This window comes from Branchiostoma belcheri, unplaced genomic scaffold (genome assembly GCF_001625305.1).
Source record: "Branchiostoma belcheri isolate BF01 breed outbred unplaced genomic scaffold, Haploidv18h27 scaffold62, whole genome shotgun sequence".
NCBI classification, from domain to species: Eukaryota; Metazoa; Chordata; class Leptocardii; order Amphioxiformes; family Branchiostomatidae; genus Branchiostoma; species Branchiostoma belcheri.
Window position 1 is genome coordinate 1,158,444 of NW_017804265.1, and position 26,047 is coordinate 1,184,490.

The window sequence follows — 26,047 nt, forward strand, 5'->3', positions numbered from 1 at the left end:
ATGGTTGGCTGGCGGTTGCCTTGTAGTTGGGAGTAGGTTGGGGTGTGGTTGGCAGTGAAATTTGACTCAAATGCATGGAATGAGTTATCTACTCTAACCTCTAAAATATATCCCAACTTTCCAAAGCTTAATGACAAAGGAGTATTTAAAGCTTTGCTTTTGACTACCCAAAACCTACGTATTATGGAAAAGGTGGGACATTGTGTCTTCCACTATACACAGAAGAAGTCAACAGACATAGTTTCACCTCCTAGAATGTGGATTAGCCACTTAGATACTAGTAACTCATTTGGACGTTGTTTCATTGTTTCCATGTCTTTCTTACTTGCAAATTTCCACTCCACGTAATTCCAAAGAAAATAAGTACTGTGTACTCTGTTGAACGCCGACAAAATTTTCTTGTTCTGCGAAAAAAACCTTTGTACCAAATCGTCGTTCAGACCACACAAACTCTTTCTTTTCAGACACAAACGTCTTACCTTACGCCTCATCAATCCATCAATTTGACAACTAATTTACAGCTCTAAAAGCTCCAAGGCTGAAGCAATCAGACTTAAGAGAAAGTCGTTTTGCGCCGCCCGCCGGTGTGCTTACGGGCGTGCGCCGGCTTTGTCCGGACAGAAAGCCCCAAACACCGCTCACTGAATGGGACAGGAAGACTTAATTATGTACTAAGAAAACAAAACCCCAAGGAGTATTAGCTTACACAGGTGACTGTATAAGAGGGCCGTGTGCGGAGGCAAAGCAACACTTGGAGCTAGCTCTCGGTACTGTGTACTTGTAAGCCGACTTTTCTGTAGTACAAGACATTATACTGTTTCTTACAGGGACTCTAGGCTACACAGGACGTACAGGACGCCTGTCAAGCGGCTGTTACGAGACTTGAAAGAAGCGTGTGCCTGTAAGACGTAGTGCTGTTGACTGAAGTGTGCGTGTGAGGTAAGTGTAAAGGTGTACACATACTTGGGAGGGGGTGTAGTCTTTGTTTTTTGTTCAGGGATTTTCTGCCACTCTTGAGTCTACAAATGCCACTGTAGCAAGTTGCTAACTCTGTGGCACATGTATCGAACACTTTCTACACTATCGACAATTACAAATACTAGGATTTGTAAATGTGGTGTAACAGTGGAATTTTTCTTGCATAAAAAAACAACATGCATGAAAATGGTAAACACTACTTATGACCGAACTGCCTTCAGCTGTTGTTAAAAGCAGAGCACTGGTTACTGGTAGTTTTTGTGTGTGTGTGATATGATATTTTACAAAAGAATTGTTAATCGTTTCCTGTACATAAACTTCTGGCTAAAACTAATTAGGATATGGCCGTCCTATAGGATGTACATGTAAGAACGTGGAAACGTACCGTATGTACCTCAAACGCACGTTCTTGTTTTCTGATGACAATATGTGATGAGTTAGACCAGCTATGTCAAAGCATGAGGTAAAAGATAGTAAATTAAAGCACGTTTGGCACATAAAATTGGTGCGAAATTGGAACAATGTTAGAGTGCGTTATTGTTGTAAGTCATACACCCACGGGATAATACACTGTGAACCCCCCTCCCACCTATACCCTGCTTTATAACGTAAGGCTTATTTGGAGAGGTCGACGAATTTGCTCTTATATCAGCATTCAACCCACGTCTCCATAAGGTAAACATATGGCAGGTAGATCTATGTAGTCTTAACGCGTAACGGAAAACGTCAACCTTAATTCGCGGTGCACTGGGCTGCGTTTACGTTCCCTGACGTTATTTCTCCGAAGAATTATATTTTGTCATGCCTTGACGCATCTGTAGTCAAGGGAATATGGGTTAGTATTCTACTGGGAAGATTTTTCCCATATATTCTCAGGGAGGACGCATTCAAGTGTCACAATGCATGTGAAATATGCCGATGCCCTAGTTCCTTTATTTGCTGCACTGCTGGAAACGTCTATTCATATGACGCATTGCGTAGGCGCAAGGTATAGCGCTTGCTTGATTTTCTCTTACGCTTTGATATTTTGATAGCAAAGACGATATCAAGCAAGATATCAAGCAAGGCGGGGGAGACTCAAAAGATAAAAGCAATAAAAATTATGAATCTTGATACAAAACCATGTAAATTTGACAAGGAAAAATGAACATGATTGAAAGTAAAGGAAACGTAAATCACATGCTAAGATCTTGAATAACTCACAATATGTGACTTGTGAGATATTTAATCTAAAAGCTTTAACTGGTGGGTAAATTTAAATCTTTCGTCAAGGCATCCAATGCAATTTCAGGACGACAAAAATATTCTGGATGAGGAAACCCAATCTTGTCTGATATTGTCTTGTACTGCCATTTCTTGGCGCATTTTTGCCATCATTTCATACTTGAGGCATTTCTGCCTCACAGACATTAGTATGCTATGGGATAAGGTTGTTTCAACTCACCACGTTAAAAGAATGACCCAAAAAATGGCTTTGAAAATCCAGTTTTGCCGCCCTGAAACTGCATTGGATGCCTTTAACACAACCTGTTACCGTATTCCCGTAACGTATTCCCGTAACCACTGGAGCCTGCGGAGATTACCGGTAATGTGTAGGCAGGGTTTCATCTTATCTTTGAATCGTGCGGGAGTTTTATGCATTGGGCTGGTAGCGTAATGGATATCGCGTCTGACTTCGGCTCACCTACCTGCAGTGTGAAACACGTGCAGAAGGAGTAGGAATCAGAAGGTTGCAGGTTCGAATCCTGTCCAGCTCGTTCTTTTTTTTTTCTTTTTTTCTTTTCAGGTCGTTTCAAGATATTTGTCTTAAACGATGTCTATACATGGTCTATGGATTTTAATGAGGAATATAATTTTTCCTTTGCTATACAAATATCTAAAACTTGGGAACCTATCTTGTTTTCAATTCATCTATTTATTGCTTGTGCTTTTGTCTGGTTGCCCTTGTGCTTTGGTCTCTTCAGTGGACAGACATTTAGGGCATCTAGGGAGGCAGTTTGTTGTTTAAGGTTTTGTAGACCATCACGGCATTGTAGTATTGGTGTGTGTGTGTCTGTGCCGGTGGTCTGGTGGAGGTTCTGTATAGCCAACATAACGCTACAAGGCCGTTTCAATTCCGGTGTTAACAAACACTCAAGTGGCGTCCTGGATAGTGGACAGCTACAGTTACTAACTTAACATCCATCACTGGAATATTCCATTTCAAAAAGAATAGGGGAGAATACAAAGTAAGTTTCCTTTCAGCTTATAAGGTAGTTTCTTCCAAATGTAATTTTTTTTATAATAGACAATTCGTCCCCTATTTTTCAGTTACTTCCTTCTGCCCCAAATACCCCTCTCAAAGTTAGGATAAGGATAGCGCACCCCTTTAAGACACTAAAGTGGAATAGCCCAGCGTGACCATGGAAACTGAGCGACGCCCTGCACGCGACCACTAATGGTCTTCCCATGTTCCCAAGTTGGAACACCTGTTCTAGAGGAGAAGATTAAGATCAGTTCTGGTCTACTGACTTAAAGTAAGAACTTAAGGACTACATAAAACCCAGGGCCCAAGTGTTAAAGGCATCCAATGCCATTTTAGGACGCCAAAACATGTATATAATATGGTCACTCACCAACTAATGTACGTAATGTGCAAAATGTATGATAAAATATGCAAATGTATTAAATATGTAAAGAGAAGAGACTGATATCGTAAATATATATGTGTAACTATACTATACTATACTAGTATTCATCTATTCAAAAACATTTCTAGCTGCCATGTAAGGGTAGGATAAGAAGAGAAGGGGGACAACACGCACTGCTACACCCGGGCATTCGAAACACCGGGACAACATGCACTGCTACACCTGGCAAAAACCGCCAAACACTTACAGGTTTCCGGGCGATACTTTCTAATTTACTCCGCTTAGTTAAGCGTGAAAATCTCTAAGATTGTACTGTATACTCAGGTGTTAGTTCTTTGTCTTTAAGATATTCAATCCGAGAGATATCTCATACCACACACTTGGGGTTTCTATGGACGGTACTAGTGACAGAAAGATCTAGCTACTAGAGAATTCACGCAGCGGTGGCAATGAAATAACCTCAAAGAGCGATATGCAGTTCATCTTCAGTAGCTGTGGCCTAAACCACAAAGAAAAGCCGCCACAATATATTATTGATAAACTGTACACCAGCGGCATTAATACTAGTAGCTATAGCTAGATAAATAAATGATAAAAACTTTTATGACACCAATTAATGCCAAACCGTTGAAACATGGGAGAAAAAATGTACACGTAATACTTTGAACAATGTATGTGAAAAGCACATCTGTAAAACTTAATAAAAGACTAAAGCCCGTCACAAACATACATGTAGCCGAATATGGCCTCCCAAACACTAGCCGAATTCCCCCCAGATTGGCTGGATGTTGGCTAGTGTTCGGGAGTAGTTTGGGGCGTGGTTGGTAGCCATGATCAAATTTGACTCAAATTTAGCAAAAGCTCGATTCGATTCTTATAGAAAGGTAGGTAGCTTCCAAACTAAAGCCAGCCCTGGCTGAACGTCCCTTTGCATTTATCAATCTATGTTTCTAAGTATCAAGTTGAGCATGTAACATAACAATCTAACTCAATACCTTGCAATAGATTACGACCCTAATATACATACACCTTTGTACAAGGCACACTACTTCGTGTTAAGGAATTGTCCTAGCAGACACCTTGCACAATACCAGTACAAAACGTCCTGTCATGTCCCTTAATATAAACTCCACGGTCAATGCTGCTGCCTGGCATTTCACACGTGCAAGTGGGGAACAGGTGTTACTAGTTTGAATAGCATCTTGTTAAGACTGGTCAATTAATGAACATTAATCACCGTAAGCCATGTGTTTTGGCCATTTATTCCTGTAGTGTCGTATATCCTCAGTTGAAAGGCCACATGGCAAGGTTTTTGTCGCCTTCTCATTCCGACTATGACGGAGGCTTTGGTTGGCGTCACAAGATCAACAACGTGCTTAAAAGCTACTTGACAGCAAAACAAACAAAAGAGGAAACATGGTTACCTTTTGTTCGGTTTAGAATTGCGTTTCGCACACGCCCTAGTCGGCTTTCAAGACCTCCTGAGGTAAGGCTTTTCTTTCTTTTCGCTCTCTTTCCTTCCCTCACTCATGCATTTAGTCGCTCATGTCTTGAATGCATTATATGTTTCAAGGCATCCAATGCAAGTTAGGTGGCAAAACAGAAGCATTCTGGAAGAGAATGTCTGATAATGACGTTTAATGCCAAAAATGTTTTGAAAGTAGCAAATATATGCCTTGAATGTGAAAAAAAAATTGGAAAAAGATGATAGTGTCGTAGAATACCAAAATCAATTTGCAATTCCAACGAAAAGAGTCTATAATTTGCCACACTATACTCTTTGTGTAGTGTGTGTAGTCATTTGTTCAACCTTCATGACCACGAACATTTTTTTTGCCGGCCAAACTCTTTTTATTCGCACGCTTCCATCAGTTTTAGTGGTTCCCGAAGGATGGCATCCATATAATCATAACAACATGGCCTTAGCATTGTGAGTCGGTTTTTCCATTACATACGACCGGTAGTGAAGTTTCTCCCTTAACGTCCGACCGCCGCCCAACCCTTCTTAAGGCTTTGTTATCCTTGACAAACGTTACATTGTTGGAGCGAACAAGTGTCTATTCACGATGGTACTAACAGCTCAACTGTGCGAGTTTCGACTGAATGGACAACAGTGCAATTTGAAACGTCTAGTGCTGTTTTAAAAACCACCTCGCGTGTGCGTGAAGTTGATAAATATTTACCAGAATGCTCATAGACGGTCTTCAGAGAGGATGCTTGGGGACAAAAAGAACTTATACGGACTAGTCCATTTCCTGTTTAAATTTGGGTTAAATTCTAGGCAGTGGCCTAATATTTGACCTTAGCCCCCACAAAAACCGTTGTTGTTTTTTTCTCTAATTTGTCTAATTAGCCACAAATCCCTCGTGTTAAAAGGGAAGTTCTCTGGACGGTTCCATTTCCTGTGGTTTGCGGGGGCGTAGGAAGTAGTGAAAGCGTTTACAGAGTTTCGTACAGGAAAAGGATATTTAGTCTAAATTAGAAGCTACTCTTTTATAGATCTAAAACACAAATTGTATACTAAAGAGTTTTCCATTGCGTAAGATGTAACACAAACATGTTACCACGAATAACAAGTACCAACACATATTCAAGAAGCTTAAGTAGCATATCCCTTTGTACCATTGTTCTAAGGCCATATATAATATGAATCAGTGTATTGTTTGCTGTTTTCTCGACACGTCACTTGCGTTACTTGAGGGTTGATAGCTTTTTGTAGAAAGGTAAAATTTCCGCTGTAGAGTGCTCTCCAATAGTCACAGGTCAAGCCTTGTTCGGGCAACTCAGACTATAGCCTAGCGTTCAGCCTAGCGTGGTTAGGGCGTATTCTCTTCGGGGCTGCAGGAGCTCTTCCCCGCCCGACTCAGGTAGGCTCCCCGGTAGGTTTTGCACAACGGGAGTCGAATGGCTAATTGCAACTCTATAGCAAAGTTCCTACAGGTGTAACACTCCACCGGGCAGTCTGTTGAGCTGGGCGGGGGGACGACTATTAGTGCCCCGAAGAGACTTGCCCCAACCACGCTAAACTGGATACCAGGCTACTCAGACTAGTGCAGGATCCTCTTACCGTAACACCGGATGTGGGCGGTTCTGTGCCGCCACTCCTGAGTAACCATGGTGTTGCACATGGTACACACACACGCCTGTATATATACGTTAGTGAGCCTGATGTTGTTGAGTCATTCTGCGACAGAGTGAGCTTTCGTGCACATCGTACAACAACTGTGCTAGTGCCGTACAAACTCAGGCTCTTCAAGCATATAAGGTAAGCCATTATTCTACATGTAGACAAACGTATCTGCTTGTTTGTCAATAAGTATATTTCACTCCATACCATAGTGTGGATGAAATATATTGTTTTTCCTCATGTTTATTGTCATCGTACTTCTAGTCCTGTCATTTGCTAAATTGATTCAACCTCTTCATTTTGGGGCCAAATGACCTGACATTTGAATATATGTAAAGTGGGCCAATACCGAGGACGTTGTTTTCTTTTCATTATTAGGCTCTTCTATTTTTTTAAACTTTCTTATAAAAGGATGTATATTTGGGGCCCTGGAGCTCAGGTATTATTTAGAACGTTCTTTGCCATAACTGATCGCAATAGAATCTTTGTGAACGGATTGTACGAGAGTCCTACACGGTGCCTGTAAAAACTCGGAAACTCTCGCGAGTTTTGCCGTGATCTCTGGGAGAGTTCCCCGTCTGAATGTTTCTTACATATGATGATATGTGATATAAACGTATATATTGGACAAGTAGGTTTTGGGACAGATGATTGCCAAAATCAAGGTTTTACAAAGATGAAGGATAATAGGCACAATGTGATTGTTATTCTGTGCTGCACACACTAAAGCATGTTCTCGGTAATCTCTAAGCTGACTCATTCTTGGTTACACATGTGGTTAGAGCCAGTTGTTGGCGGCTCAGGATTAGCTTTCAAAATAAGCCACGGTTTCCGGCTGGTTACCCGCACAGTTCTCAGTATATGTACTGTTAGTCAGCAAAACATGAAGTCTATTTATCTACGAGTATGTATTTGAACCATTTTTTAATAACTTATAGTATGAATTTCTTATTTCTTGATATACGAGCCTTTTTTTTATATCTTGATGTTCTTAATTGGATATCGAGTGACATAAGAGAAAGTACGAGCCTGAAATGTCACCGAGAAAGCAAGTATCGTCACCGGGTCGATTCCCTTTACAACTGGGCTTGCTTCTGTCTTTAAAGGCAAAAGAATAAAGAGGCACTGTTTTAAATGCTTCATGTATGAAATGATGAAGAAGGAAATTTGCTAAGAAATGGCAGTAAATGTAAATGTCATACATATTTCCTCATTCAGACTATTTTGTTTTGCCGCCATAAAATTGCTTTGGATGCCTTTAATGTACCTTATCATGACGTACATGTAGGTACGGTGCATACCTTGCTCGTGTGATCTTGTTTGAACACTTTTAACCTTAAATCCGGGCTTTACACGCCGTTGTTTCCGGCGGCTAGCCGGCTTCCGTTATTTCCACCACCTTTAAATGGTTATAAGCGGGTAGTCAGGGCGCGGTTCAACCTATATATCGCTTTGATACATGTGTATACATATATTAACAGCACCATTGCATTCTTTCTTTCTTTCTTTTTTATTAGCAATGACAACAGATCAATACACAGGTTATCAAGGCAGTGGTGACTGGTATTAGATACAAATACAACCGTGTAAGCATTGCATTAGCAAATTCAGCGTGGGCGAGGAAAATATATAGGGCGAAGATCCATGAAATATAACCGTGGACATGTGTGAAGCTCACCCATGAAATTATGACATTTTCAGATAACCTTGTATGTTTATGGCACGGCAAGCTGATGGACCAGACTAATAGCTAAAGATAAATGTCAAAATAGATCAATTGGGGTCAACTTCAAAGGAATTAGTCCGTCGAAGAGTGACACACTGGGAAGCAAGTATTCAAAATTATTCAATTTACTTCGATTGGTAAATATGTATTGTATTTCTTCAGTAACCCATGGACTACTCGAAAGTGCAGGTAATAGCAATTTTATCTCTAGATATGGGGGTGAAATGCTTGATACGTTTGGTTGAAAAATTGATAATCTATTGTCTACTGTCATGCTACACTGTAATTTGACGCTGACACTGTCCTAAAATAAATACTGTTTGTGCAAACGCAGGGAGCTTAATTTCCTCCAAATTATACGTAATTTCCTTGTAATCAATAGTTACACAACTTACAATCTATCAAATGATATCAGCCTTAGGCCTAGGAAAATTGGTGTTTTGTTTGACGTTTCAATCCTGAAAAATCTAAGGGTCAGTAAGTAGGTAGGGATTTTCTTTTTTTAGTTTTTTTTCACAAAGTTTAAAATGTTATTTCCCAATAGCTTAGAAGCTGTCTGTCAAAAGCAAACGTTTAACGTCAAACACAACATTTCTTCTAAGCCATGAGTGCAAATTTAAAATGATATTGTATCCCAATAGCACAGAAGCAGTCTGACCGTCAACATGATGAATGGATGTATAATTTTCCGGTCTGCTTCAAAATTCCTGGACGTCCCAGCACGTACCCAGACATATTGTCGCTCATACATCCACCCTGTTGATACTTGGTCCGGAACCAAGTCGATCGGTAGAAGCATGGATGAAATGTATTGTTTTTTCTCATGTTTAGTTTCCTTGTTTACTCTCCCTTAATTTGTTAAAATTGGTTCAACTATTTAATTTTGGGCCAAATGACCTGGAATTTGGTATGAGGTAGAGTGGGCCAATACACCGGACGTTGTTTTCTTTTCATTTTTTTAAATGAAGGCTATTAGATTTTTTTTTTATTTTCATACAACTCTTACACTAACTCTTACCATTGTTTAGAAACTATCTAATGGTAATGCCCCTACTGCAATGTCACCGTCAACATGATGAATGAATGTATAATTTTACAGTCTGCTTTAAATTCCTGGAAGTCCCAGCACGTACCCAGACATATTGTCGCTCATACATCCAACCGTGTTGATACTTGGTCCGGAAATAAGTCGATCGGTAGAAGCATGCGGATGAAATGTGTTGCTTTTCCTCATGTTTAGTTTCTTTGTTTAGGCAGGCTCCCTTAATTAATTTGCTAAATTTGATTCAACAAGTTAATTTTGGGCCACACGACCTGAAATTCGGTATTAGGTAGAGTGGGCCATACCCCGGGCGTTATTTTCTTTTAATTTCATTTAAAAATGCTATTAGATTTTTTTTAATTGTCATACAACTCTTACTCTAACTCTAACCATTGTTTAAAAGCTATCTAATGGTAATGCCCCTATACTGCAATGTCACCGTCAACATGATGAATGAATGTGTAATTTTCCAGTCTGCTGTAAATTCCTGGAAGTCCCAGCACGTACCCAGACATATTGTCGCTCATACATCCCTCCCTGTTGATCCTTGGTCCCGAGCCAACTCGATCGGTGGAAGCAATTTAACGCAGCCCTGCTCATCAGAGCGCGATCCACGGGGAGCACACAGACATCTCTGTGGAAATCATTGCTTTATTAGACAGAGAACCTGACAACGATTTCCGCTACCCGTGAGGCTTAGTCCCCAGTGATTTGTTGTAACTGTTCGATATCTAGTGATGTACTGCAAAATCAATGATACAGACCTAGATACTGCGGTTTCTGCTAGCTCTTCTCATTGCTTCCTGCTGCATATTTTTCGCAATAACCTTTATTGCACATTTATGTCGTTTTATTGCACATTTATGCCTTTAAGACCTAAATTTATGCCTTTAATAATAATTACGACCCAAATACAGGTCATGCTCTTAAAGTTCTATATGCAGTGATAAGATACACGTCTGGTATCTTACTTCTCCTACAGCAGACATTCACACATACCAAACGGACATTATAAAACAGTACCTCCATTTTTCACGGAGGTAATTACGCTACGGTCATCTATGGCAGTGGACAGTTTATTTATTCGCAGTTGCAGCGCAGGCAATATTTAGGGTACTGGCCTTCGTTAACAGTTCCATGGGGGCCAATAGGCTCTTATTTACACACTCGCCATTATAAGATGAAGACGATTTGTCCTGGCTTCATCTTCGCTCGCCTGTGGTGATTGGACAAATCGTTTTTACGAAGAAGATAAAGAAGTCAAATGGTGACGGCACAGACAGACTGTCTAGGCGCAGGGGAAAAATGCTGTGTGGTGTTTCTGGTTTACAGTCTCGATGCATTAGTAAGCTTATTTGTAGATCATTTGAGCCGAAACCTAAAAAACGGAACTAAAAAAGGCAAACAACTACCTACTGACTAGTTTTTACAGGACTGAAACTGGAAACACAATATTAATATTTCTAGGTCCTACTGCATTATTTTCTAAGTTGTGGCTTTGCCCTCGCTAAGACAGGGACATTATTTTTTTACGATATTGCTACTAGAAAGTTTCCTTTCATGTGCTGCCATTATATGCTTTTTTCAACTTTCATGATTTAACTCCATGCACCCCTCCTATAGAATACATTTGGTACAGTCCTGGCATGTTGAACCGGTGCCCGGCATACTAATGATTTATGGTATGGCCGCACGTTGTGCTGAGAGCGGTTCTAACCTGGACTACATCTCTAAACAGCGGACAGCTTTTCCCTCACAATCAGGTCAGCTGTCTCCAAATATCGTCTGACATTGGTAACCATAGTTACGCTAGGGGGAAATAATTGTATCAGAGTTGAGGTACTAGCTAGTATCTAGAGGTACCTGTGTCTGTATAGCCGGTATAGGAGATATATGGTCATGGCTAGCTCGTTTGTGATATGGAGGTTGTTGCGTAACGGGATTTATAAAATCCGTTTGCTGAGGATTATGGATGTGTCTACGGTGCATTTTGCCGTCTGGTCCTATCTACTCCGCTAAATAATAATATGCTAGCTAGGTAGAAGATATTTGCACAGATTCAGGCAAGAATTGGGTTGTTTGTTTGTTTGTTTGTTTTTCTGCTTGCTTGTCCGATTACCAAGACTTTCTACACTCATGTGTCCACTCTGTGCCTAGTCTGTTGTCATAGAACTAGAAACGGACGCACGGATATCATCTGCTAATAAAAGGCTGCAGGACCGTTAAATTAACAAAATGGAGAAAACACTAAGGTGCGTGGCTATTTATAGCCTCACAGGTTAGCGCAGCTTTGTCTCCTGTTCATACATGTGAGCATACCGTGACGTGAGTTCAATTGGTAATAAAGCTAGCCCTGAATGAATTACGTCATTCCAGTCATAAAGGCCCTGAAGACAATAGCAACGTGTCATTGGTCATTGGTAAACGAGTGACGGGAGAGAAGCCAGAGCATCTAAGACCTAGATAAAAAAATGTCTTGATTCCGGTTGCCCTACCGGCCCTAGCAGAAATCCGCTGACACTAGTTTTCTCTTTTATCTACAACTGGTAACAACATAAAATGTTCGGTCTGATATCTGAATTTCAAACCTTCTGAAACACAATTTAAAGCAATTTTCAGAAGCAACTTTTTATTCAGTAAATCGGGTAAAATAACAATTTGTCCACCAGCAAACAAGTGGACGGGTCCTTGAGACAGTCATGATGCATTGTTAAACTTTATTGATCATCTTAGCCGAAATTTAAAAATAAAACTTAAAAAAGATGAAAATCCAACCATACCTATTTTTTCATGACAGAACTGGAAACACGACATTAATTTTCCTAGGCCTGATATCCCTAAGAATTGCCACCACCATAATCTTACTACAGATCTTTTCCTCACTACGGTTTGTCGACGAAGTAAAAGTACTTAGTCTTAATAACATGTATTGTGCAAAGCCCTCAAACAGGCTACATGTGGTAAGTACGGGAGTAACGGTCTCCAGTGCCTCTTTCTTTGACAGCTGTCTTAAAAAGTTGCCCCCTATAAGAGCCCCTCTTGAGACACTGTGTTCCTAACAGGCGTCAGAGCTGATATAAATGTGTTAACTAGAAAGGCCAACATTTGCTCAAGAGCAAATACAGCACATTTCACCTATTCTTCCCCATTCCAAATTTTCCCAATTCACAATGCAATCCATACCACCCTGTATTTGCTTGGAGATTATCTTTCCATACAACCCTGTATCTGTGTGATTATCATAAGTTTGATCACATTATCCCAGCAGCCAATCAGCAAGGAGAAATAAGTGCAAGTGAAGTGGGCAAGGAGTTGTGTAAAGGTCGACAAATACATCATAAAAGGCCAAAACGGGTCACATTGTCGGCTACTGGAATAGCCAAAGGTCTTTACATTACTCTCATATATCAAGATCTATGCGATACTGTCAGATAGTGGAATAACATAGGCTAGACGGCAAGATATGGGAATAGAATTGTTGGCAATCAATTTTAAGATAGTGACTGTGTTTATGTCTGTCCCTGTGACTTGTTTTTACTTTTTACGTTGGCCTTTCTTTGGAAACATCCTACTGCATGTAGCATTGACAAATAATGTACATGTAGGGCAATACTACATCTTTGTATGTATGTATCTATATTTAGTAATTGTTGTCTAAAATTCACAATGCCTTTGTTCAGACTCCGATGTGTAGACTGTTTGCAACAATGTATGAATGAAACTTTGACCACAACTTGACAAGACTGTTTAGCGACTGACGGTTGGCTGAAAGTCAGACAGCCTTGAAGTCAGCCCGCCAAATCCCGAACAAATCCATCTATCACCGCTCAATTGGGTAAAAGTGAGCGGAATTCCTGCAAACATTGACTAATTTCACACTTGGGTGGTTCCCAATGGATCCAGGGTGCACCAGAGGTCAATGACCTGTCGTGGGAGGGGGGTTAGATCAACAGGTCCAACATCTACCTTTGGTCTCAACAGTCTCACATGGCAAGAGGCGTCTCGGTTTCACATGTTGTATAATGAAATTGCAGACAAAAGCGGTTAGAAATTGAAAGCTATCTTTTAACGCTGCCGCACCTTAGAACCTGAGCTGGACAAGAACACCGAGAATCACAAAAGAGGCACTCAGCATTTCAAATGTATTTGTAACCTAGCCTAGAGAGCAATTACATCGTACAGCGAGGTCAGCCGAAGTTCAACTCTTAACATTTACCATTTTTTAGATGTACAATTCAGCCGACGGACTGCTAATATGTTCCCATTGTGGAAAATAAACCAATTTACTACTACTACTACTATATACTACTACTTCTACTACTACTACTACTACTACTTCTACTTCTACTACTACTACTACTACTACTACTACTTCGACTACTACGACTTCTACCCGCACCACTGCTACTGCTATCATTACTAGAGAGCTGAAATTATTTGTAGTAAAATGACGTTAGAAACCATTGAATATCACTACTACTACTACTACTACTACTACTACTACTGCCTACTACAACTACTACTAGAAAATGAAATGATTTGTAGTAAAATATATCCGGTAGAAACCATAATGTGATTTGAGTATCAACCAATGGCAAAGGTACCCCAATGACGAATGACAAAGGTCATTGCCAGCGGTTCTTTACGTCATAGGCTTTAGAGTTCTGCCAACTGAAATATTGGCATTAAGTAATAGCATTGTTTTCCGATGAAAAGAATTTGTCTAAGCTTATGGCTTATAGGATTAGTTTTATAAAATTTCCCCGTCTGTCACCATGGTTACGCACAAAATAGACCCAAAATAGAGAAACGATCTACTAAATCCTGTTTGAAAAAACACAATAATCAAATCACACCTAAAATTCCTAGCATTCTCTGAAGTTTTCACGAAGACAGCGATTACGCACGTAGCGTTCAGAAATGCTATGCCGAATATTTTCGCCCATACACGTGCCTTGTACCTTTGCGTAAAGCATATTTGCAGACCAGGGTCCGGTTAGAGTCCTTCACGCGACATAGACATCTCTCCATGTACCCTGACATTGCGGTTTGGTCACGCTGTCGCTCTAAACAGTCATTAGTCGTGTTTTGATGGCGTCTTTTTAAGAGAACAAATTTGTCTGCCCAAACTGTGCATGCCATGCATTCCTCCATGATGCAACTCATTGTGACCCTCTAGATTAATTGCTTACCTAAGCATATGTGTAAACAAGTGGTTCGGTGAGTGCGGTCGTGTTCATGTATCACTTGTATATTTCCTTGTATTTTCCCCACATGCACACGAGGTAGTCTAAACTCTAGCTCAGCTATCTTTAGTTTTTTGTCTTAGTGTCTACCTTGTGCCCCCAACGACCGGACTCTCAAGACTTTGTAGGTACGTGTATCTTTATACCTTCAGTATCTGTACCAAGTTGACACCTCATGTTTAAGGGTTAGGGACTATCTAAACCTGACCTCGGTTCAATGGCAGCAGTACATCAAAATGCGATTTCAAGGTAGTGAACCTGAATTTCCAAAGTCAATTTTCTGGTCATTCTTTTAATGTAGTAAGTTGAATCAATCCTATCCCATATCATGATACCTAGTACCTGTGAGGCAAAAATGCGATGTCGCTGACGGAAAACAGTTGCTTGTTTCGTATCGTAGACTGGTTCTAGCTACTTATGGGTGGTACCAAAAAATAAAGCCGCCTCACGTACACTTGTTTGGGTGCTGCTTCAAACGCGTTAAGTATGAGATGATGACAAAAATGTGCTCAGAAATGGCACTAAATGTCAATATCAGATTGCATCATTCAGAATTTTTATTTTGCCACCCTGAAATGGTATTGGATGCCTGAACATCAAGAATGCAACATAACTTGATTCAGCATTTCCCACACTATCTCTCTATCATGCACTGTAGCTATGTCAAGGCCGTGACCGTATTATCAAACACAGTATCTCTAATGTTTAGTTTTCTGTATAATTGTGTTATGCTAAAACATAGATAAGAAAAGCCACTCGGTACCAACCGCAACGTTCAAAGTTTGTTTTTTGTCCAATCATACATGATAACGACTCCAAAGAACTGAAGATTGTCGATACACACTATGTTATGATATTCCCACGTTACCTGGCATTATAACATATATCAGCTATTTGTATCTACAGTATCTCTTTATTAAAAGGACCCCAAGTACCGATATCTAACCTGTATCTGACAAGTCATAACATCTGCGAGACCTAATAACAATCGGTGTCACTACAGAGGTATGTTCAGTCTGACACAGTTTAGATGCTTGGAACACGCGGCAAAGGTGGTATTTCAGCTTTTACAAACAGGTCTGTTAATGGGACCATTTAACCACCAAGGAACTTCCGCAAAACTTCTACTCAACTTGTTTTCGATTCCGTAGAACTGTTTATCTAGACCGTGTTGATGCTTTTACAAACGCATAGCTTCTCTCAGAGAGCTTGCTTTCATATACTGGTAACTCTGTTGAAGAGTTAGGTCTTAAATGTGGAGAGTTGTTGAGACTAAATCCCCTAGCCGAATAAACTTAGCAGAATATAGCCTCCCAAACACTAGCATAGTTAGGAGTAGATCGGGACTCGGGAGCAAGGCCGGGTGGTGTTTGACTACGCCAACCGAATGTTTCAAAATGCTTCAAAACATTCGGGTGTGGACGAAAGGTTCGGCTATGGTTGGCTGGTAGTTGGCTGGTTTTCGGGAGTAGGTAAGGCACTGGTCGTCAGTCAAATTTGACTCAAATTTAACTCAAATTAGATTTGATTCGCAAAGAAAGGTATACGTGGCCCAAATTTGGTCAGACTACTCCCAAACTTCAGCCACTCTTGGCCGGCTAGAGTTCGAGGGGAAGGTTCTGAATGTATTTGTGACAGGAGCTTCACAAGCCTCCAGTACCAACGCAAATGTTAAAGTCACTGTATATAGCAAGACTCAGATCAGAATGAACCGACCCCATGCTAGTGACTGACTAAAGCCTTTACAGGAAGTCCATTGATGCTGATATAACCTGTTTATAGAGCCGGGGAGGTCTTTCATCACTGTATCATATTTTCTGCACCAAGAGAATACTAGATCAACATCGGCAAAATAAATGAGGTAGTTACCGGTATTAATACTCTGGCAAACACAGCTGGCACGTCAACAAGTGACAAAAAGACCATTACTGTATGTACAGAGAAAAACCCGTACCGATCCCTGCATCAAAACTCACTATACAAAGTATCAGAGATTTCGACGAGTTCAGATAGACTTATAAATATACGGTTATAAGAAGATCTTTTTTGTGTGCTAAAGCAAGGAAGCTTTTGGAAGTGAGAGGCTACTTTAAAGGCAACCAATACAATTTCAGGGCAGCAAAGTTGGATTTTCAAAGTCAATTTTCTGGTCGTTAAGATCTTTAAAAATAGAAAGTTGAATCAATCCTGCCCCATGGCATACTGATATCTGTGTGGCAAAAATGCGATGTCATTGAGGGAAAACGGTTGCTTGTTTTGTATCATAGGTTGGCTTAGCTATTTATGGATGGTACCCAAACAATAAAAAGACGCATCACTTAGCTAGTTTTGGGGCTATTTCATACGCTTTAAGTATGAAATGATGAGGAAAATGTGCTAAGAAATAGCAGTTGATGTCAATATCAGACAGATTTCCTCATCCAGAATAATATTTTTGTTTTGCTGCCCTGAACTTACATTGGATGTCTTGAATGACCCCCAACGGTCTCTAAAGTAATTTATTTTATACTTTGAAATGATACATCCCGAAGTTGTGATGCCAAAAGCCAATTTGATCCCATGAAATTGCAATTGATATACAAACCTTTTAGGGGCACCCATACATTATCATCAACATCAGCCAACGTGTTTGTGTTGGACTAATAATTCTTACTCTGTTGTCGCCCAGATAATGGAAAGATCGTGTTTCTTGTCACTCTACCTTTCGTGTATTTAGCAACTCCTTATGGCATTACATTAAGGGCCACTTTAATGGTCCTTAAGAAGGCATCAGTCAGGCAGTAGGGGTTGGGCTGTCAGCGTACAAACAGTAGGAAAAGTGCTCACGCTGTTAAAAGTTCACACTGACCTCAGTTGGGATGGCTTTTCCCCCAAATACACAAATTTTGGAAAAGGTGGGATATTACGTCTTCCATGGTGTACAAAAGAGAAGTCAAACCCCACAGACATAGTTTTAGACATAGATATATTTTAGACAACTACCTTTCATTATGTAGATTTTAGTTATTTTGTACTCTGTTTCAATGTTCTTTCAAGTTTGTAATTTGCAATTAGCCTCCGGGCAGAGATTTGGAACAAACTTATAACAATATCAGATAGTTTATTGAAAATTAATGCCCAAGGGCTAATTGCAAGATCATAGCACATGATAAAATAATGATACAATAGGAATGATTCAACTTACTACATTTAGAGTATAACCAGAAATTGATTGTGAAAATCAGGTTTTGCCAGTCCCTGGATACATATCTGTAACCGTATGGGGTAATGTAAACTGTTTGTAGTGAGCAAGTTTACAATTGCAATGTCCATTACTTTGAATTCAAGGCCAGCCACAGAGGAAACATGTTCATGAAAGAAAGATTATCAAGATAAATGAACTATTCATTGAGACGACATGCACTAATACTACTCGCACGGTACCTACGATACGTATATAATGAAATAACCAAGTGTCTAGTTATTGCGTGCAGTATACTTGGAGCAGTAATCCACAAATTGTATCCTTAAGCTACCATATAGATAAAGCATTAGAATAGCAGCTGCTTTTCTACTACAACGATATCCAATGCCTCGTTTAGTTGTTTACACTATAGCTATACCTACATGGCAGTTTCGTTTAAGTATGGTCCTTAAAGCTTGCGTAGCAGTAACAAACGTTACTATAAACTTGAATGACTACCCACTCTATACACTAGAAGGTTACCCCCTGTTTGAAGCTTCTGATGTTTGTAGCATATTTTGCATGCTTCTGTTGCATTGGTCCTTTTCAAGTTATGCCTTCAGCCTGCTCCCTTTGTTACTTCACCGTTGAGCCAAGACTTTGGGTGATGGATTTAGGGATAAACACAGTAGCTGACAATGGAGCTGAGAATAGCCTACGAACGTGTCGTATTTAATTATACATGTACTGTGTGAATGGGGGATCGTGACATTAGTATCTGAAGATTTGGGCCTGCCTAACAAAGGCAAGAGAATTGTCTAAACCTCGGCCTATTAAGTGCATCCAGTGCAATTTCATTGCGGTAAACATGGATTTTCAATAGCATACTGATATCTATGCGGCAACAAGATGGAAGGATTCGAACTCGGGACCTTGTGGTATCGTCGACAAGTCTTTGTCTGGTGCCTCCCGGCATTTCCCTTCCCCATCCCCGTCCCTCAAACACCATGTTTACCTGGTCGGTCCACCCTACGATCAAACAGTCGCCTTTGTTGAACAACTTTTCAATCACGACCGGCGAGATGTTTTCCTCGCTGTGTGGTTTCCAGGTTTCCCCGGACAGCTCTCATTCATCACCGCCTAACCTTTCCAGTGAACTGCAAACTCAACCCCTGCACCCCCGCGGCCTAATCTAACGTCCCAACCTTCCTTACATCTTGTGGCAGATTTGGATGAAATCATTTGAAAGCGGGGGTGTTTGTAGTGGTTGTGTAACCAAAGCCAGTATGTACATCGCTGCTGTGCTTACCATGTTGACTTATTGTGCATGGGAGCTCGTAGAGTGAGGATCATTATACCAAGGTCTCTCCGATTAGGGCCATTATACCATCGATTCACAACAAAGTCAAGAGGCTGAAGGACAATATCGTAGGCTTGTTACAGAAAAGACTTGCAGAAGGGCTGCACTAGGTATGATCTGAGCTTTCTTAACGGTTCCGTTAACATTTTGTCAAGAGGTATTGAGGAGTGTGACATCTTACATGGGCAAGCAAACTATAAAAATGCATCCTTAAAACTTCTGTCAGTCGTTGTACGCAAATTACCTGTCGTAATCATATATTTAAGTACACCTTAAACATGCGTTAAGGTACAGGGTAAGGAATAAATGGAACATTTACGTATGCTTTAAGGTGAGCTTGAGAATTGATGTTTTGCAGTGAATCATTGAATGCGTAAGTGTAAATTATCATCTCTAGTTCTGATTTAACATTTAAGATATAGATATGAAGTTACGTTGTGTTTACAAGTACGTATACGTTTATGGTAGTCTGATCATCAGTAGGAATCACTACAGGGCGTTTTGGTAGTCAAGACAACATCAGCTATGCCCAAACACGAGATTCAGCCTCATATCAACCTCAATGTCATCTTTACCGTCACCATATGGGGATAAAGTTGTGTACTAATAACTTCGACAAACATGCGAGAATAGAATGTGTCCACACAACCCCACCCGGAGTTAGAACAACACGTTAGTACGTGCTTCTTGGCAACTTGTTATGCAGAAAACTTGGTGGGAGAGTTTTTGTATTTTGACATTATCATTGACGAGTTGTTGGTTTTGGTCACAGATATTGAACTGTATTGTTATCCTTATCACGCAATCCTGAATAAGGTCCGTGGTTATACAGTAACAGTCTAGCAATAGGGGGTCTGTAGAGTTACGCTCTAGACCCAATTAACGAAGGCGCTAGACTATTAACTACAGTTTAAGACCTGGCTATATTGCCTGTTGGACTTGATTAGGCCAAGTTAATTTGATTCTATGGATAACATTCCCTGGGAACCCCAAAACTATGGCGATAAAAAAATGTTTGGAAAAAAACTGCCTTCATTGTGAAATCTACGTAGTTATGAAGGTTGAACAAATCATTCAACACACAAAGTGGCGAATAATAGACTCGTCATTTTTATATTAGATATACTTTTATATTTTTTCATATTCTGTTCTTTTCCTTTGAAAATGATTTTCGCATTCTACGACATGAGTAGCGTTTTACGATGTTGGTGCAATTTACGGTATATATTTGCTCATTTTGCAGCTTCTTTGTACGATTTACAGTAAGGTCGAATAATTTTAGTGCCAACGGACGAAAAGTCATGCTATCCATATAATTAAATCAACATGGCCTTATCGGTCATAGTGATTTCGCCTAGCCGTTGGCAACTGCGGATTGAAGACTTTTATTGTCGTGCAAAAATTGATTAAATCGACTGAAAAGGTGCCGGACACTTAATAGATCTGACCTTCTGTTTGGCCGTGTTACTTGGCGATGGGGTTTTTCTATGCTTTATGGTACTTTATTGCTAAGTAACAGTCCTTAGTCTGTTTCAAACAAGGAATTAACGAGGATATTTCTCGACTTTTCGCATCAATCTCAATCGCACGAGGCCGACGGAAAAACGGCTTAGTTAGGGCTATGACGTCTTGCGTCAGCACATTGGATGTTGGCATGGCAACGTCTGACGTCAAACTGACGCTGCCACTCACAAAAATACCTCTGATTCAGCCACGCAGCAACACACTTCTAGTTATATCGCAAGTCCAAATTAAACCATCTGTCACAGCATTGGATACAGATTGGGTAGCAACTACTAAGTGCAAGCTGTATTCCTTAATCTGTGAGTATGCTAGGAGATAAATAGACAATACTTTGGCCTTTTAGCACTTTAGCAATATATAAAATCGCAGGCCTTTTGCGGCACTGCATGTCACTTTATCACTCATGACATCAGTGTACTGTGTACCTCTCCATATGCACATATAATGTTGTATATGGCTTTTATAGGTCTGTATTGCCGGTCAGTATTCGTCTATAGCTTGTTCTGTAAAGCCCCTGTCACACGTAGCCGCATACTAGTATGGCCTTCCAAACACTTGTTGGCAATCACATTTGACTCAAATTTACCTTAAATACGATTCGACTCATATAGAAGGGAGTTGTGGCCTACATTTGGTCAGATTTCTCTCAACTGACTTCTGTCAACCTTGGTCGGCAGGTGTTCGGGGAAATTGTGACAGGGGCTTAAATCTAGTCTACACAAATAAGCAGCAAAATCAAAGCAAGACGGCACGTACTAGATGGTTACACTAAAGCTTAGGCATAGTTTATGGAGTACGCGACTGTGTACCAAGCACTCTACTCTAGCAGTTACAGCTCCGCCATAGCGTATCTAGGGCGACCATGACCCACTTTCCCACGCGGACATAACCGAGATAATCGCATTTCAGCAGCGCTGATTCCTTCTGTTTTGCTCTGGCCTCCCTTTATGACTTACCAGTGAAAGTATTTTAATCCTCTAAAGGAACGGTTTTCAATTATGGATGGGGCTAATTCATAGAAATTGGTTCGCTCATTTGCCAGTGGTCGTGATGTATAAAGTGTGTCCGTGAAACCCCTCCTCCACCCTTCTCAAGGTTTGCCAACAGCGGCTAGGCAACGTTACGTGGAAAATTACATTCTTAGACCGCACTTCGATGTTATAAAAACAGCCTAATAGTGTGCATTCCTTTCGGGCTGAAGAACGCGGCACAAACATACCAAAGTCAGTACCAGACCCAAACGCGATGATTCTCCCTTTGTGTTCCCTGTCATGTTTGCCACTGTGGTGACATGGATGTGTGTAAAACGTACGATGCTTTGTTGTTTTTCACTGACCCAACTTTGTCTTTGTTGCCGCAGGTGGTGCGGACTAACACAGCTCATCCACGTGGCCGGGATAGTAACTGTACCGACAGGACCGCAGCAGCCATCCTGACCTACAGGCCCTTTTGGACCACGTTTCGCGCCGTTCCACGAAGCAAGCCGTCACTAGGGCACCGACCCCGACCTTGATCGACGCGATCCAACGCCGCTGCCATCTCCCAAGTAACGCTATCTTCACCCCACCCACCCTACAAGTTTGCTCATTAGTTTGGCCAACAGGTTGAAGGCGCTGTCTTGACGACAACAGAAGCCCCACGACTCCTCACCGCATTCTCTAGGCAACCGTCCTCGGGTGCAGAACCGTCCCTCCCCGCAGGTTTTCAATCGTACACGCTTCGATGACAAGTGCAGACATGGGGGAAATTCAAGGCGATATCTCGGACTTGGCACAGCTGAAGGCCATGACTACAAAGCTGAATTTGATGACGCGCCGGCCGTCGTACGTCGAGTGGCGAAAGCAGCTGGAGAGACCTCGGCCCAGACTCGGCAGGCTGCCCGAGGGACCGGGAGAGAGCCGAGGGGATGAGGAGAGGAGAGAGGACATCGACCGGGCCCTGAACTGGCTACGACGAGAACTGGTGAGTACTGGACATAAATTAAGTTTCTCTGTATCTGTATCGGTATAGCTGGTACAATCGCCCTTCGGCGTAACATACCAGCTTCGTAACACACCAGCTTTCTATCTCAGCTCTCTATGCTGCCACAATTTACTGCAAGAAAGCCTATATTTAAGCACCTCAAAGCCTGCGTAAAGGCATACGCAAGTAAAGAAACGGGATCTTTATACAAGCTTTAAGTTGTGCGTAAAGAATAGATTCTGTGCAGTGGCAAGTATGTTATTGGCATGAACAGCAAATCTACTGTACTCCCTTTCAGAAATATGCATACACTACGTGAGGTGTCGTAGCAATCTTCCTTGTCGTTGGCTTTGTTTATACAAATACCCTGACGGTCTCTTAGTGTAACATTGCCATTTGAAAGGGTTGGTCATTTTTTTGTTAAGGACTTGTTTCGGGTGGGGTTTAACCTGACATATGATACAGTAACGCTTAGAGAATTTATCAGAGTTGCTGCTGCCTGAAATGTCTATGGCAAGGAATTCGAAGTAACGCGACAATACGTGACGACAACTATCGCTAGTCTCGCAATGGAGTTATACCAATAAAGTTTCATGTATTCGCTCACAGCCAAATCCTGGCCTCTATAACTCTAAAACTCAGTAGAGTATATCAAATCATATTAGCTGAGAAACGACTCACTGAAAATAGGCCAGAAACCCAGTGTGAATTGAATACATAGGTGCGATATTAGTGGCGTAAAGGTTTTATCCTAGGAATCGCAACTCGGGTAACCTTAACTAGAAAACTGATTAAAAACGACAGAATAAAACCCTCTCAATTTGTTCTCTTTGTAAAATTTTAGAAGTGGCCATTATTCAATTGCAAAGCTTTTCTTCAGCTTTTATCTCAAATTAAGCAACCCAGTCAACTATGTGATTAAAGTCGAAAAAACGAGGCACTGCGTATAATGCATAGCTTTAGACACCGCTTACAACTAGGAGCGCCTATTGTGTTAGTTAATCACAGAACCAATAGGCGCTTTTGTGTTCCTAAATAAGCCTATTACTTCATACAATAACAGGATTAAGGTCTGGGGACCACCCGGTACAATCTATGTGTTTCTAAACGTTAAACGACAAACTTTGTGGGCTGAATAAATCGTAGAAATCTTTACATGTACGATAAATTTGACCCACTATGTCCGGCTAACCCCACTGGCCAGTTGCAGTCCTTTTTACAGGCCAATTTCTACTATTCATTCAGCCTGCAAAGCTCTGGTGGCGTACAGATGACAGAATAACAGATCCGATACAGATAACAGAAAAGGATTGAGAGAAATCGGTTTCTTCTATTAAGCATATCTATACGTGTTTTGTTCGGCTAAAGAGAACAGTCATACTTGTCTAAAACAGTTATACTTGTCTTTACCCACTATAATTTGACGGACAACCTTTGACAAAGGCAATGCTGAAACAGCAACAACGAAAAATTAAGTTAACCAAATGAAAAAAACGCCGTGGCTTCGAAGCCATGCAGATTTCACAGAGAGTACTTAAACCAGATTTATGATATCAATTTCTAAACAGTCATATCGAGTTTCATAAGTACCTTATCATCCAAAGTACTCAACTGCCAATCATCCCAAATATTTCGCCGTATCCTAGCAACGCTGACTCAGTTTATACTTGTTTTTACATCATTTTCTTTGATCTATTTTAGTTTCAAAATTTCTAATTCAAGAGTTGCTAAGATTTTAATTATATTACTTCCAGCTCTGTTAAGTGGAAACCATTTTCTGACCGAATCGTTATCTTTTGAAATCAAGAAAAATGAGGCCGTTTGCCACCATCAAACTTTGTTTTATACATGTGTGAATACTTTTGTACATTTCGTTCTCGTCAAAGTAATTAAGCCGCATGGAGAAGCTATAAGGCAGGAATGCCGTAAACAAATACCACATAGCACGTTTGAATAGAGACTTCTCACCACGCGACATATTCTAGCTTGTACGGTCCATCTTTGATGTGCTGTTTGGCACAATATTACTGATAAACAGATAAAGGTTGAAAGCGGCAAAGCTGGAAGAACAAATATAGAAAATATTTGCAAATATAGACACAACCTGTGAGGTCTTCTGGTCAGAGGAAACATGACCTGATTTTTTTAGTACTTAGGAGATCCACAAATGTGACATGGCATCCAAAGATAACAGAAACAAGGTACTTCAGTTGCCTTGTTCATACTTGCAGATCGGTAGATAAAGTTTTCAAGAGGCTATTTGAAACAAAAGAAACGGGGAGGAGAAAGTGAATTACTGCAGGATGCCTACTCTATGGTTGCAATGTACGAGGATGAGATCAGCGCCACCTAGCAATTTTACTGAGTACAACAACTTGGCTAGAGACACATACACTGTTAAGTTGTTCTACAAAGCGCGGGTAAACTGTACACTGCTGCAATTCCTGCCAAAGAAATGGATTAGAAGCTCAGGTGCAAAGTATTAAACAGTGTACGTGTAGTCAGCGCCATCTAGCAATTTTCCTTGATAAGGCAACTTGCCTAGGGACATGTACACATACACAATGTTAGGCTGCTCTGTATTAAAAGCTTGGGTAAACTGTACACTGTGTTGCAATTCGATCCGTTCCAAACAAATGTACAGAGTTGCAACGTATAATAGTGCAGTCAACGCCACCTAGCAACATTTCTTTTTACGACACCTTGCCTAGTGGTTTCGTTTATACGAAGAGTTGATAATTGTATGCATTTTCTCGCATTTTTCCTACCCAGAAATTTACCAAGAAGAGAACTAGAATAGATCGTCGCCTGTGTTTTTTTTTTTAACATTATACTTGTTTCTACCCAGATCGACATGCGGTCTCAGGACCAGGCCCTGGCGCGCCAGCTGATGAGCCTGCGGAAGGAAATCCACCGACTCAAGTTACAGAAGAGCTGCAACGAACATCAGGAGATGCTCGAAGAAGTACATGAAATGCTCGAAGACCAGGACGAACTGTCAGAGTTGTCATGTGACATGCCACTCAACGGTTACCATAGAAACCTGGGCACGCCCCTCCGCCAATTCGGAGTCACTAAGATGAACATTCACTCCAGAAGATTTTCCTTGTGTTGATTTATAATGTGGAACGTATTTTTATGTCATGATAGAAACCACGATTGAAATTATCTGGTTGCTGCTCTTCTATCAAAACACCTTTAATTGGGACCATGTATATGGAAATTAAAATGCTTAATAACATTAAACTACTAGCACGGTACATACATTGTATATGTACAGTCAATGACA

The 26,047-nt window shown here is 40.7% G+C and overlaps 1 protein-coding gene and 1 non-coding gene across 2 annotated transcripts; both read left to right on the forward strand.

Annotated features, from left to right (window-relative positions):
* Nucleotides 1-825: 825 nt before the first annotated feature.
* On the forward strand, nucleotides 826-25,875 carry LOC109483110 (protein FAM167A-like). Its single transcript, XM_019786102.1, has 3 exons — nucleotides 826-939; nucleotides 22,157-22,758; nucleotides 25,607-25,875. The coding sequence occupies exons 2-3, from the start codon at nucleotides 22,519-22,521 to the stop codon at nucleotides 25,871-25,873; spliced, it is 507 nt and encodes a 168-aa protein (XP_019641661.1). The 5' UTR covers nucleotides 826-939; nucleotides 22,157-22,518; the 3' UTR covers nucleotides 25,874-25,875.
* On the forward strand, nucleotides 2,621-2,735 carry Trnar-ucg. The gene is made up of 2 exons: nucleotides 2,621-2,657; nucleotides 2,700-2,735. It is a non-coding gene; the product is annotated as a tRNA-Arg (tRNA).
* Nucleotides 25,876-26,047: the final 172 nt, after the last annotated feature.